Here is a 15,327-nt window from a genome sequence, read left to right as displayed (position 1 = left end):
TGCTGCTTGGGGCTGAAGATGTCTGCAGGGCCACAGGTTCTCCTCCCTGGGCTAAGGGCTCAGTGGCATTTTTGATAATACACAGCTACCTCTGCTTAGCCAGCTTCACCAGGGCTAGGATCTCAGTCACCACTGTCCCTGCTCATTGTTGTTTGTTCTTGGCATCCATCTGTCTCAGGAGATAATAGAGGGGTGCGCCTTTGGAGGTGAAGTCAAACTATTGGAAGGTTGCATCGCCTGCTGTGGCTGTAGAGACCAAGACGGAAGAGACATGTTTTGTTGCAGCTGGGGCAGATGAAGGCGTCCGGTTGTGCTGCAGCAGATGCATCATGATGTTTCTTCTCTCTGCGCTCGTCCCAGCGGTCATTCTTCCTCAGGTCACAGCTATGGATGCACAACCTCACTGTCTGTCTCCAGGGGCTGCCGTCGTCTGCAAAGGATTCCCACAGACACAGATTATGCAGACATCTTTGTAGACATCTTTGTAAATTGGCAGAGTTGGTCTGCCAATGGGTCTGGTGCCTGAAGCTAGCTCCCCATACAGCACCTCCTTGGCGATCCTGATGTCTTCCATTCTGTAGACATGACCAAGCCAATGTAGATGGCGCCAAGACAGGAGTGCCAACATGCTGGGAATATGGGCTTGGAAGAACACATCTTTGTTTGAAACTCTGTCCTGCCATGTGTTACCCCAAATCCTCCTAATATGGTGCATGTGGAAGGCAAAGAAGCATTGCTCCTGACAATTTTAAGTTTCCCATGACTCGCTTCCGTAAAGCAGCATGCTCAACACGCAAACCTGGTAGACCTTCATTTTGATATCGGATGTAAGCATCTCGCATTCTTTCATACCCATTTAGAGAGGCAAACCATTGCCGTAGCTGCCTTGCAAATGCGTGTGTCCAGCTCAGCACTGATGGAAAGGTTGCTGGTTATGGTGGAACTCAGGTAGACAAAACCGTCTACAGCCTAAAGCGTGTGGTCACCAATGATGATGTGCATATGCAAAGTGGGTGGAGCAAGGAATATAAATTTTATTTTTGTACATTATGCTGGTTTCTACAAACTATCCTCCATCATCATCATCATCATAAATTTATATTTGTACCCCTCTCTCTGGCCGGAGCCAGGCTCAGGGCGGCTAACATCATAAAACAAACACATGGAAACGCCGTTTACCTTCCTGCCGGAGCGATACCTATTTATCTACTTGCACTTTGACGGGCTTTCAAACTGCTAGGTTGGCAGGAGCTGAGACCGAACAACAGGTGCTCACCCCGTCGTGGGGATTCGAACCGCCAGCCTTCTGACTGGCAAGTCCTAGGCTCTGTGGTTTAACCCACAGCGCCACCCACGTCCCTAGGGCCAAATGTTACCACTGGTCTTATAAAGGACCTGTGAGCAGGCTAGGAGGCCTCTTTAATGCTTGTTCTTATACAGAAAGAAAAGAATCAGACTGAACCCTGACCAACGGCCTGGCGGAACAGCTCTGTCTTACAGGCCCTGCAGAAAAATGTCAAATCCTGCAGGGCCCTGGTCTTTTGTGAGAGAGCGTTCCACCAGGCTGGGACCACTGCCAAAAAGGTCCTGGCTCTGGTCAAGACCAGTCTAATCTCCCTGGGGCCTGGGATCTTCAGAGTGTTATTATTTGCAGACCTTAAGGTCCTCCGTGGGGCATACCAGGAGAGGCAGTCCCGTAGGTACGAGGGTCCTAGGCCGTGCTGTCTGGGGCATGATGAGAGTTGTAGTCCAAAACGTCTGGAGAGCCCCAGGTTGGGAAAGGCTGCCACAGAGGCTTCAAAGCATTTCTCATGCATTACATCATTGCATTCCTTAAAAAGGAATGCAGTCCCATCGGAAAGATGTAGAAGCCCCTTTCATGTCAGCCACAAGACCTGAATTGTGGCTTTCCTATTTCATAACTCTAGGCTTTTAACCACATTGTTACGCCGCTTCATTTGCTCAAAGGTCTGTTCCCTCTGTGGAATGTGATGAAAAAAATATCAATGCTAGTTTTTTCCTCCAAGTTGTTTCAAAGTCAGCAGACATTTTGCACCTCTCAAAGCTGGGGCCAGCTGTGTTCTATCACAAGGGGGCAGGCAGCGAGAAGGCCCTGTTTCTTGTCCATCCCTCCCACCCCACCTCCAAAGACATTTGTTTTCTTAAGAGAGCTTCCACCAGTATGGGGATCATTAAGGGGAGTATCACAAATGTCTCAGAAGGGGGAGCATGGCAGAAGTGTGGATTTGCCTTTTCTTAACCATGAGATCCCATTTTTGCAAGCTATTTGCAATTATTATTGCCTCTGAGTGTATGCAGAACACCTTTCCCTCATCATTTATGAACCATATGTGGTACAGAGGAGGCCTTCTTTGTTTTTTCTGGTAGCACAGTTCTATAGAGAGGAACAACTGTTCCATATTATTAATCTATTCCACTCGGTTAATAAGGGCCATGTCAGCATCTATAATGGCCACAGGAAAATATATTTTCCGTGTCTTTTGTTGTTGTTTCGTCATTTAGTCGTGTCCGACTCTTTGTGACCCCATGGACCAGAGCACACCAGGCACTCCTATCTTCCACTGCCTCCCGCAGTTTGGTCAAACTCATGCTGGTAGCTTCAAGAACACGGTTCAACCATCTCATCCTCTGTCATCCCCTTCTCCTTGTGCCCTCCATCTTTCCCAACATCAGGGTCTTTTCCAGGGAGTCTTCTCTTCTCATGAGGTGGCCCAAGTATTGGAGCCTCAGCTTCAGGATCTGTCCTTCCAGTGAGTACTCAGGACTGATTTCCTTCAGAATGGAGAGGTTTGATCTTCTTGCAGTCCATGGGACTCTCAAGAGTTTCCTCCAGCACCATAATTCAAAAGCATCCATTCTTCGGCAATCAGCCTTCTTTATGGTCCAGCTCTCACTTCCATACATCACTACATACATCATTTCGTGTCTTTTATCCCCCTACAAAAGTAACAACAGCTTGGGGCAGAGGAGTGGGGGAAATGGCATGAGAAGAAAAGGTTTAAAAACCCAGAGCACCACATCTCTGCTCTTCAGAGGTTGCTGATTAGCAGAGCAAAAAAATGACATTCTAATCATCTGGGGCCCTACCATTTGCATCGTGCCACTTGGGCATGCGTAATACTTCACAACCGAAGGGATGCGGGTGGCGCTGTGGGTAAAACCTCAGCGCCTAGGACTTGCCGATCGCATGGTCAGCGGTTCGAATCCCCGCAGTGGGGTGAACTCCCGTCGTTCGGTCCCAGCTCCTGCCCACCTAGCAGTTCGAAAGCACCCTTAAGTGCAAGTAGATAAATAGGTACCGCTTTACAGCGGTTCACCAGAGCAGCTTCGTCACGCTAGCCACGTGACCCGGAAGTGTCTGTGGACAGTGCTGGCTCCCGGCCTCTAGATGAGCGCACAACCCTAGAGTCTGTCAAGACTGGCCCGTATGGGCAGGGGTACCTTTACCTTTAATACTTCACAACAAAGGGACACAGGTGGTGCTGTGGGTTAAACCACAGAGCCTAGGACTTGCTGATCAGAAGGTCGCGGTTTGAATCCCCGTGATGGGGTGAGCTCCCGTTGCTCGGTCCCAGCTCCTGCCAACCTAGCAGTTCGAAAGCACACCAGTACAAGTAGATAAATAGGTACCGCTCTGGTGGGAAGGTAAACAGCGTTTCCATGCGCTGCTCTGGTTCGCCAGAAGTGGCTTAGTCATGCTGGCCACATGACCCGGAAGCTGTACGCCGGCTCCCTCAGCCAATAAAGCGAGATGAGCGCCACAACCCCAGAGTCATCCACGACTGGACCTAATGGTCAGGGGTCCCTTTACCTTTACTAATACTTCACTAACCCTACAGAGGAGGGTTAGCCAACATGGTGCCATTCAGATGCTGTTGTATTGCAACTCCCATCATCCTTATCACACTGCCTGGTAAGCGCATTATGCTCAGAGGCAGGCTTTTTACACTGGTGGTACCAGTGATGTGCAATGCCCCCCACCTGCTGAAATGCGAAAGGCTCCCTCAGTGTTGGCATTCTGCCATCTCTTGAAGACGCACCTGTTTAGGCCTGCGTTTCCCTGAAATGAACTTCTGGTTTCATTGTTTTAACTGGGTTTTTTTTTAAAAAAAAAGTTTTAATTGTTATGCTTTTTAATTGTTTGTTTTATTGTATATTTTAATTAAGGCTGATTTAATGCCCTAGTGGATTTGCTACTGTGTGTTTTAATTATGCCGTAAACTGCTCAGAAGAGGCCATTCTGGCATATAAGTAGCATATTAATTAAATTATCATTATCATTCCTGAACATCCACCAATCTGGCTGGGGCTTGTAGGGACTTGGGAGTCCAACCACTTTGGGGGAGCATTGTGTTGGCTGCCCTCACTTGTGGATAAGTATTCCTATTACCAACAGGGCGAGAGGTGATGGCTTGTCTCAACCCACCTTCTCTACTCAAAGGTAAGGTGACATTTTCACCCAGGATTCCCTTGGCTGCCAGGCAACACATCTGCTGTGTGGGACATATCTGTGTTAAGGGTAAATGCATACCGCCCACAGCATCCTCACACAGGGCAGGGGTGGGGAGCATGCTTTCAACCCAAGGGCCACATTCTCATCCCAGGGTTTCCCAAACTTGGGTCTCCAGCTGTTTTTGGACTACAACTCCCAGTAACCTTAGCTAGCGGGACCAATGGTCAGGGATGGTGGAAATTGTAGTCCCAAAACAACTGCAGACCCAAGTTTGAGAAACCCTGATCTAGGCAACTACGTGCCAGTGGCAGGCAGGGTAAGAGGGGGAAGCGGGTGGAGCAATTCATGTAAATGTTATCTTTGTAAGGTAAAGGTAAAGGGACCCCTGACCATTAGGTCCAGTCGCAAATGACTCTGGGGTTGCGGCGCTCATCTCACTTTATTGGCCAAGGGAGCCGGCGTATAGCTTCCTGGTCATGTGCCAGCATGACTAAGCCGCTTCTGGTGAACCAGAGCAGCGCACGGAAACGCCGTTTACCTTCCTGCCAGAGCGGTACCTATTTATCTACTTGCACTTTGACATGCTTTTGAACTGCTAGGTTGGCAGGAGCAGGGACCGAGCAATGGGAGCTCACCCCGTCGCGGGGATTCGAACCAAGTCCTAGGCTCTGTGGTTTAACCCACAGCGCCACCCACATGAGGGCTAATTTCTTCCATCCAGACAAAAGAGAGGCATCACCAGAGTTAAGGGACACATTCCAGCTTTGGGGAGGGGTGGATATTCAGGGTACAAAGTGAGGTGTGTCGTATGGAGAGATCTGAGGACCAAGTAAAGAGGTTTAGAAGGCCACATTTGGTTCCCAGGGCTGAGGCTTCTCCCTGCCCCAAAAAAGAAAACTGATTTAGGGTTGCCATATGTCCAGATTTTCCCGGACATGTATTCAGAATACTGCAGTCAACAGCAGTGCCTGGGCGGAAATCGGGAAACTGTATGGGGAAATCCAGATGTATTGCAGCCCATGTTGGCAGTACTGTTTTTGCCATTCTTCCATAAAAATAGCTCAAAAACTGCATTTTTGCGATTTTTCGCAATGAGCTCAACAACCTTTCTGTCCAGATTTTCACTGTTTGAAATTTGGCAACCCAACTGTATCAGGTTAGGAGAATGATCCCCTGAGCCACTTCTAGCAAGAGTAGTGGACATTTCTTACATATTTACATTCCGCTGACCACTTGGTCAATAACCCGAGTTCTCTGGGTGCAACACAGGTGGAGAAAGACTTTAAAACCACAGTTTGGAGCATGAGTCAATAACAGCACCAACACACAGGACAGCCACATCAAAGCAGAGCTTAACACTATTTCAGCAATGATATGGAGAGCCACATGATACATGATACAGAGAGCCACAAGAAAAAGTTATTTGCTGAGCTAAAAGCCACAGTTCTTAAACCACATCGAAATGCAGGCATGACAGTAATAAAATAATTGTTTTTAACGGCTTGAAAAGATGTTAAAGGAGGGGGCCAGGTGAACTCCTCTGAGGATAGCCTTTCACTATACTGATTTATTGTAATAATATGAACCTTTCAAAGCCTTTATCACCCTCACAGTTAAGTTGTTTTAAATTGCTTTAAATAGTGTGTTGTGCTGCTGTAACCCATCCTGGGCCCTTAGGATGAAAATCAGGTAATAAATTAATAACAATAATCCACATACAGATCTCAGAGTGTCCTCCAGAATATTATATCATCTGTGTTGAAGAAAAGCAAGCATCAGCAGTTTAAAACTTTCCCCACAAAACAGGTAAATAACCCCACACAGCAAACCATTTTCATGGACCAGATTCTAAAACAGTTTTTTGGTGGGGGAATGGGTTGTATGGTCTGACATGTGCAGAGAGAGGGAATGTCATCATTCCACTTTTTACCATACATCTCCCCTTCGGAAAAGCTCTCTCCTCCCGCTGCTTCTGGTTTGACTCAGCTCACTTGCAGGCAGTCTTTTTATTGAGCATAGGTCCTGATTTGTAGGGACGTGGGTGGCGCTGTAGGTTAAACCACACAGCCTAGGACTTCCGATCAGAAGGTTGACGGTTCGAATCCCCGCGACGGGGTGAGCTCCCGTTGCTCGGTCCCTGCTCCTGCCAACCTAGCAGTTCGAAAGCACGTCAAAGTGCAAGTAGACAAATAGGTACTGTCCGGCGGGAAGGTAAACAGCGTTTCCGTGCACAGCTCTGGTTCGCCAGAAGCGGCTTAGTCCTGCTGGCCACATGATCATGAGCTGTACGCCGGCTCCTTCGGCCAATAAAGCGAGATGAGCGCCGCAAACCCAGAGTCGGCCACGACTGGACCTAATGGTCAGGGGTCCCTTTACCTTTTACCTGATTTGTAAATCTTGGAGGAGGTTATACAATATCTCTATCGTGGTAGTTATTCCACACTTTCTGGTGCTTTTTTCTTTCGTTTGGAAAAGATTTGTTGTCAGGAAGGTGATTCCAGTGAGTTTTTATTATGGAACGGATGCTCTTTGTACATGCACATTTTATGCAGCGTTCTTTATGCATGCACATTTTTTTAGAAAGCCTGTTGCCAATGACCCATTTGCAATAGCTCAGTGACCTCCTTACATTATTAAGCCCCCATCTGGAAGTCGCCGGAGTGCTTGTTATTACTCCAACATACCAGTAATAAAATACCTGGGAAAGGTAGCCCACCTAGAAGGAAAACTCTGGTCCCAAACCTCCTTGCAGGATCTTCAGGAGAAGAAAAATCTTAGGAGGCCTAAGGCAGTTGGACGGCACTTTCTATGCCTCCTTCTGGAGACTCCTGCAGCCAAGCTGATGCCAAACATATTCCTTTACTTTCCTTTGGGCAGCCCAGGACCTCCAGACACACTGCCCAGGCTTGCGCTCCAGGGAGGTCACTTTGGTGCTGCTAGTGCAGCGATTTGACTTGACCTCAGAAAGTAGACTCCAATGTCTCATGAGACAGAAAGGTGCCAAGAACCAGTTTTCCTGGGGGTGGGTTATGAAGCTGGTCTTCATTGCTTGAAGGACAGGGGCCAGCATCTAACTGATTAAAAAGGTAAAGGTAAAGGGACCCCTGACCATTAGGTCCAGTCGTGGCCGACTCTGGGGTTGCGGCGCTCATCTCGCTTTATTGGTCGAGGGAGCCGGCATACAGCTTCCAGGTCATGTGGCCAGCATAACTAAGCCGCTTCTGGCGAACCAGAGCTGCGCACGGAAACGCCGTTTACCTTCCCCCTGGAACGGTACCTATTTATCTACTTGCACTTTGACGTGCTTTCGAACTGCTAGGTTGGCAGGAGCAGGGACCGAGCAATGGGAGCTCACCCGTCACGGGGATTCGAACCACCGTCCTTCTGATTGGCAAGCCCTAGGCTCTGTGGTTTAACCCACAGCACCACCCGTGTCCCTTATCTAACTGATTAAAAAGGTAAAGGTACCCCTGCCCGTACGGGCCAGTCTTGACAGACTCTAGGGTTGTGCGCCCATCTCACTTAAGAGGCCGGGGGCCAGCGCTGTCCGAAGACACTTCCGGGTCACGTGGCCAGCGTGACAAAGCTGCATCTGGCGAGCCAGCGCAGCACTCGGAAACACCGTTTACCTTCCCGCCAGTAAGCGGTCCCTATTTATCTACTTGCACTTTGACGTGCTTTCGAACTGCTAGGTTGGCAGGAGCAGGGACCGAGCAACGGGAGCTCACCCCGTCACGGGGATTCGAACCGCCGTCCTTCTGATCGGCAAGCCCTAGGCTCTGTGGTTTAACCCACAGCGCCACCCATGTCCCTTATCTAACTGATTAGGTGAGAGATAAATATAATAAATAATACATAAACTTTAATGATCTCTAACCATTGGCCGTACTTGTAGGTGTTGATGGAAGCTGGAGTGTATCAAGTTCTAGAGGGCCATGGAGTCCTCATTCTTGCTCATCTAATCCAGTGACCAACCAGGTGCCCATTGGAAGCCCACAAGCAGCTCCTGGGCATAGCAATGCTCTCTCGCCAGCTGAGGTTCCCAGGCATACTGCCTCCAACACTGGTAGCAGAAGGTAGTTATCATGGCTAGTCGTTTTTATCAATGGTGCCTCTACAATGACTTGGCCATGTCCACAGAATGGAAGACGGCAGGATCCCCAAGGATGTGCTCGATGGGGAGCTGGCTTCAGGCATTGCAAAGATGTCTGCAAATGTGACATGAAAGCTGGCAACATCAACTTCACCCTTTGGGAATCTCTTGCAGACGACTGCAGTGCCTGGAAGAAATGTTTGGTGCATCAGCAGCAGCACAACCAGACGCCTTCATCTGCCCTGGCTGCAACAAAACATGTCTCTCTTGTATTGGAGTCCACTGCCACAGCAGGCACTGCAGCCTTCTAACAGTTTGAGTACACCCCAAAAGGCACAGTCCTCCATTGTCTCCTGAGACAGACGGATGCCAGTAACAGTAGGAATGGTGCCTGTTAACTTATACACCCCTTCTTGGAAGCAAATGCCATTGAAAATGAGAGTTACCTATGCCTAGAAATGGTTAGGAGCCCCACTCACAAGTCTGATTGGGCAGCCTAAGCAAGGTTTAACTTGTAGACCAAGATCTTAAGAGACCTGAAAGCAGGAAGAGAAAGTGTATCAGCAACATCAGTTGCAGCAAAAATAGCTCTCAGCTTTGTCAAGTCAAAGCAAAGCAAGCCAATGTCTTTCCATTGGGGAGATTCCAGTTTCCCTAAATATGAGTTGATCGAATGTTTCTATTTCTGTAAATAGGGCTTTGTTGTTGTTGTTTGTTTGTTTGTTTGTTTAAAAAAAAGCTCCAACCCAACCCTATGTAGGCTTGCTCAGATGTAAGCCCCAGCTGGGGACGCGGGTGGCGCTCTGGGTTAAACAACAGAGCCTAGGACTTGATGATCAGAAGGTCGGTGGTTCGAATCCCCGCAATGGGGTGAGTTCCTGTTGATCGGTCCCAGCTCCTGCCAACCTAGCAGTTCGAAAGCATGTCAAAGTGCAAGTAGATAAATAGGTACCGCTCCGGCGGGAAGGTAAACGGCATTTCCGTGCACTGCTCTGGTTCACCAGAAGCGGCTTAGTCATGCTGGCCAAATGACCCGGAAGCTGTACACCGGCTCCCTCGGCCAATAAAGCGAGATGAGCGCCGCAACCCCAGAGTCGGTCACAACTGTACGTAATGATCAGGGGTCCCTTTACCTTTACTAAGCCCCAGCTAGCACAATCAATCCTACTCTTGTGTCAGTGGCACCGGGTGCCTCAATTTACGCTTCAAAGGGGGCATCTGCAGCTTAGGTTTAGCAGTGGTAGTCTTAAACCACCTGAACTGATGTCTTGCACAGCACGGTTGTCCTCAGTGATGAATTTCAGTTATGATTTCCAGGTTTTAAAAAATCATTAATTTTCAGAGCAGCTTAAAAAGGAGTGGCGAAGATAAGTCCACCAAGGGTTGGTGTCTGTTTGAAGAAGCATCCCATTGTGAGAGGGAAGGAGACACACCCCGCCATCCAGCCGGCTGTCTACCTCCCCTTCCTCCCCACGTCCCTTTCTTTCTGCTTCGCTCGGCTTGTGTATTAGAAGGACGCGTGTTTGGGTGTGTGCATTTCAGTCTGAAATAGAAGCAATTTCCCTTGAAAAGGCTGTGAAAATCCCCCTGCCTTTGAACACGGAGGCACTCGCTCCTTTCCCTGTAATGCTATAATTGCCTGGGATTTTCACCTAATGCAGAGGGAAAGTCCAAGAGAAGAGCGCGCGGCTGTTTTGCTTCTCTCTCTCTCTCTCTCTCCATCACCCCCGCCGCTCTTTTTCCATTATCCCCACCGACAACCATCACCACATCAGATCCTCTTTGGCAGAAGCGCATACAACAGAAGGCACAGGTGGGGTTCTGGGATCGTCATCCGAAAAGATGCGAGTAATTGTGGGTCCAAAACTAAGGGGGTCGCAATCGCTGAGACACACCAGACTACGTAGCTGGCCAATCCCACGCCATTCAAAAAGAGCCCCCCGCCATATTTAAGCGCCAGAGGGGCTTCCAATGTGAAACCGGATTGACTCCAGATTGGTCGGCCCGCCGCAGAGATCTAGGTTGTGATCCCAAACACACTTTCCTGGTATGGGCGTAAGCCCCGTTGGCCACAGCTGGATTTCTTTGCATAGGGTTGAGCTGTGAACTAAGTATTTCAAAGTTAAATGCGTCTACTCGGGTGTAAAACCACACTGGTCTGCAACAGAAGCTACTTCCGAGCGGGCGTGTTTAAGTGGCTGACAGGGCAACCGTATTCGCGGGCTACTCAGAAGTAAATCCATTGTGTTCGATGTGGCTTACTCCCAGGTAACCGGGTAGAGGGTTACCGCCTAAAGGGTTGGTTTTCAAAGCAAGTGTGTCTAGATTCGGAGTCTAAAGCTGATTGGAACTTTTAGTGGATTCAGTTCAAACAAATTAGCGCACAGTCGCGTCCGGATTCCTATAGATAAGCATGCATACGACTGAAATGTTAAATAGGCCGCGGATCGGGATCTCTGAACGCTGGGAAACGGAAGAAAGAGTACAATTGTGTGTTTTTTAAAGAAGGATTTGGGGACTAAGGGACTCACATCCACCACATATTCATTCATTCATGTCTATATCAATATCAATATCAATATCTCGGATTGCTTAACACATCAAGGTTTTAAAATACCCGCAAAATATAATCGCACGAGGGCGGGCTTTTAAAATATAATTTCCTTCCAGGCCTCGTTTGTGTGTGATCTTTTTTTTAATGATTAAAAAATTAAATTTTAATGTCAATATTAAGATGAGGTGGCATTTCTGGTACGTCTTTCAAGGCATGGAGGATGAGAGCGAGTAATCCCACCGGGTGGACTGGGGCTTACTTCCAAGTAAACGTACAGAAACCCAGGCTCTGAAAAGTTCCATCCCCAAACCTATATGGGACCTTCTGTGTAGGGGTCAAGAAAAATCTGGGGCGATGGGGAGTGGCAAGGATGGTCTCCATTAGGGCCGAAATCTGTCAAAACACACCGCCATCTCCACCTCTTTGTCTAATGCCCAGCAAATAGCAAACAGAGGATCTGATGGGGATGTTGGATGTTGTTTTGGCACGCGTGGGTGGATAGACTTCTTTTTCTAGCGGGTCTTCCTTCCTCTGTGCGGTAATGGACGCTGGTGCTCGCAGGAACCGAGGAGATTTGGGAAGGATCGCTGCTGGTGGGGGAGGCGAAAGAGATCCACCCTTTATTCTCCCAAACGGCTAAGGCTACATGCACTCGATCCTCTGAATCTGTACTGTGAAACTATCCCCCTCCCTCTCTCTGTCTCTCAGTTTGCCATATTGGCGCTAGTTCCAGACGTTTAATAGAACACGTGTAAAGCAAATTCTCTAAGAGTGCCTCCTCAGAAGGTAGTCCATTTGAACTCAATGGGGCTTACTTTCGAGTAATCGTAAGAATGCAGCCTCAAAAAGCTAAGACGAAGGAAGGCTGCGATCCTACTCCCCATGTTTACTGGAGCTGGGAGGAAGCGCCGCTGAACTCACAGTGAGGACTTACCTCCGAGGAACTATCTCAATTTAGCCCGCGCCCGGCTTAATTGAGTTCTGGATCACGGAGTGAGATTCCACTCCACCTCCCTTAAGGCTGCAAGGGCGATCCCGATTCTTATGTGTGGTGATCTGTTCAGAGTTCAGCTAGGCAGCGATTTAAGCGCGCCGCCGAACTAGAGGATATGGAAATTAAGTGTGGTGGAAATCCCAGGTAAATGTGTCTCTCTCGGTCTGGAATGTGGGCTCCTGAGGATTTATCCGGATGAAACCGGTTTAAATCCAGATTCCTCAACTTGAATGTGTTGTGGAAGAGAAGTGTCTCTCCCCCGCCCCGGGTGCCACAAGGAAATTGACTCTCCATCCCTCGACACTGAAGCAATCTGCCGCAACAACTTCACTGCCCGGTGACTTCGGAGCGCAACGGATTCGGTCCTGCTCCGCTTAACCGTCCCGATCCTAACCACGCGCGCAGCTCCAAAGTAACTCCCTGGTGTTTTTAAAGGGGCTTACTCCAGAGTAAGAGGGCAGAGGGTCGCCTCCAAGTTCTGCCTTGGAAGTAAACCCGAAAAGGAGCCTTTGAAAGCAAAGGGTTGCGTTTCGGGGACCCGTGTACTCCGCCTCAACGAGGTCGCGCAACTCTCTCACATACACACTTAAGCCGGCTGCTTGAGAACAACGCTGTTGGGCGCGAGTATTTCCTTCCGCTCACACATTAAAATAAAATAAAATAAAATAAAAACATTGCATCCAAACGGCAACCTAGCGATGATTTAGTCGGGTAAAAGCAGAGGTCGTTTGAACGATGACTGGAACGTTCCGCCGTGGGGGGGCGAGCGGGCGTGGGGGGAGATGGGGGGAGAGAAATAAAGATCCACCCTCCAGATCACACCGGTTCCTCAATGGATGTCTCGCCTTGGCTGAAAGTTCCTGAATTCCTCCGATTTTGTTGAAATGTAAAACAAGAGGGTTGGCTTGCCGGGGGGGGTGGGGGCGGCGGCGGAGGAGGAGGGAAAGTCCTTTGAAAATGATTATTAATAGAGCGGGAAAGCGACTCTTAACATTGAGCAGGAGCCTGATGCTGGTGTTTGGGAGCGATAAAACAGATATAATAAATATTTATTTATTTATTTCGGGTGGGGGGTGATAAGCACACGCGCTCCCACATGCAAGGAAAAGATCGGCGACTCGGGTCTTTATAACGACCCAATCCTACTTTCCCCCATATTTTATAGGTGGATTTCCTCCCCCACCCCTCTTCTTTTAAAGCATTTTAGTGGCTCCTTCTACCCAGGGAGTGAAGTCCGGACAGGTTGTTATAGCTACCCTGAGCCACAGGGGTCCCCCCTGTCTATTTAAACCCCCTAAATCTTCCTTTCCCCTTTTCTTCTTCTCCGCCCCCCCTTTCTTAAACCAACCCCCCTCTCTACTTCCCATCCTCCCCACCCCTCCGGGGGCTGGTGGGCCAACATGTCCTTAATGAGTATTAAAACACTATCTCTTCGCAATTAGCTCATTCCTTCGCCTGGCTTGCTGGATTGACGCACAGCGCAGAAGGAGCTGGAGAAGCCCCGGCAATTTCCCCTTTGGCGATAAGTGCTGATTGGGTCTCTCGCTCAAGCAAGCCTGCTCCAAACTTTTTTCTTCTTCTCCCTCCTCTCTCCCCTGCTAAATGTTTGCCTTTAGTGTCTCTTGGCTGCGAGAAGAGGGATTTCCCCCCCCTTAAAAAACCAACCTCTCCGATATTTATTTTTTTCTTATTTATTGTTTTCGTCTTCTTTGAGAGAGAAGACGAGAAAGAAGATAATTTCTATATAGATATTTCTATATACCTATATACACCCATAGTTAGCTATATACAGGGAGAACTAGCTACCTGCTTGGGCTGGGTTGGTTTTTAATTTTTTCTGGGGGGTGGGGGTATTTTCTCCGCCCCCCTCCCCTGCATCCAAGAAGAGAAAGTTGGACGTTTTGCTGGTTTTAGAGGGGGCAGATATTAAAAGGCTTTTTTGCCAACTTTTGGGGGGCGAGATGGCCCTTTTGGGATATTTCCTGTTTCTTTCTGGGTTGACCCAAGGTCTCTCAAGCTATCCCATCTGGTGGTAAGTTGACTTTCTTATTGATTGATTATTTGGGGGGGTAGGGTGAACCCCTTTTTCTCCCTCTAGCGCTCGCTTTTCAAAGAGATGTTGGATCCCTCCCGTTCCCGAATATGTTGAATGTGGAGGGGAAAGAGATTGTGGTTCCTAAAAGGGTTTTTTTTAAGGACGCACTCCCCAGCCCCTGTCGAAAGTCTTTTTATTTATTTAAGCTGTATGTTTATTTTGACTGTGTTAGCCCTGATCTACCGTTCTCCTACTGTGAAGTTAAAAAAAACCCAAAAACCTGAAAAGGTGGGGAGGGGGTGAGAGAGCGAGAAAAGAGATCAGAGTTGCTGGGTTGTGTTTTTTTTTAGAAAAAAACTTGCTTTGATCCTCTCCTGCCAAGAACAAAAGGTACTGAGTGAATTAAATAGATAATGATACAAGTCGACACGAGTTTTTCAAGGTGATTTTAAGCTAGTCATGTGGAAGGAGAGGAGGAAAGCAAACGCTCTCCGACAAAAGGAATATATATATGTATATATTGACGTGCAAAATAATGTGTACGTGTGTGTTTTAAAAGCACGAGCAAAATATTGTACAAGCGCGCAAAATATATATTTTTTTCCGTGGCGACAGAGATGGACTTGCCTTCCCCTTGGTAAGGCGGGAGCCTCCCCGCCCGCTTCTTAAATAACAACAAAAACAACAGCCGACAATCAGGGGATCTTGAAACTTGGAACGAAATTCCTAAATATTGTGCCTGGATGAAATTCTGTCAACATGTGGGTGCCAGGACCTGCGTCAATGCTCTTTCGGTAGAACTGAGAGGTGTGTGTCTGTAGATACCTATCGCCAAAATATACAGAGATTTTCCTTGGTCTCTATAGTGGCTGCAGGCAGATTCAGTGGGGACAGGGCATCATAGACACCCCCCCCAAAAAAATCCTCTATTCCGATTTGAGACAGTGAAGGTTCTTAAGAACTCAGTGCAGAGATATGGACTCTGTATCTAGATCCCTAACTACCCGGCGTCCTCTCTCCTTCAGTATATCAGAGATGGTCCTACTTAGGTTCTTAGGCTATTCGATCCCTCTTTTACGCCTGGGTCAAGGCGCCTTTCGGATCCGGCTCTTCCTCCAAGGAAACGGCTGAGAGGCTTGTGCGTCTCGCTGGTTCAGTCTGGGGAGTCCTCAACTGC

General features: G+C 48.4%; 2 protein-coding genes across 2 annotated transcripts in view; one reads left to right on the top strand and one right to left on the bottom strand.

The window, feature by feature from the left end:
- Nucleotides 1–207: 207 nt before the first annotated feature.
- Nucleotides 208–15,327, bottom strand: part of LOC310746244 (uncharacterized protein) — a 213,151-nt gene continuing 198,031 nt past the window's right edge. The window contains exon 3 of the mRNA XM_083580100.1: nt 208–430. Coding sequence (XP_083436226.1) covers nt 213–430 — 218 coding nt within the window. The 3' untranslated portion in view covers nt 208–212. The remainder of the gene's footprint in view (nt 431–15,327) is intronic.
- The window catches only part of WNT3A (Wnt family member 3A), a 90,177-nt gene continuing 88,426 nt past the window's right edge, over nt 13,577–15,327 (top strand). Inside the window, exon 1 of the mRNA XM_083579983.1 lies at nt 13,577–14,147. Coding sequence (XP_083436109.1) covers nt 14,077–14,147 — 71 coding nt within the window. The 5' untranslated portion in view covers nt 13,577–14,076. The remainder of the gene's footprint in view (nt 14,148–15,327) is intronic.

Source organism: Podarcis filfolensis (assembly GCF_964270895.1).
Source record: "Podarcis filfolensis genome assembly, chromosome: 12".
NCBI lineage: Eukaryota > Metazoa > Chordata > Lepidosauria > Squamata > Lacertidae > Podarcis > Podarcis filfolensis.
The sequence above is the reverse complement of the archived record's forward strand: the minus strand, read 5'-3'. Positions and strand labels throughout refer to the sequence as shown.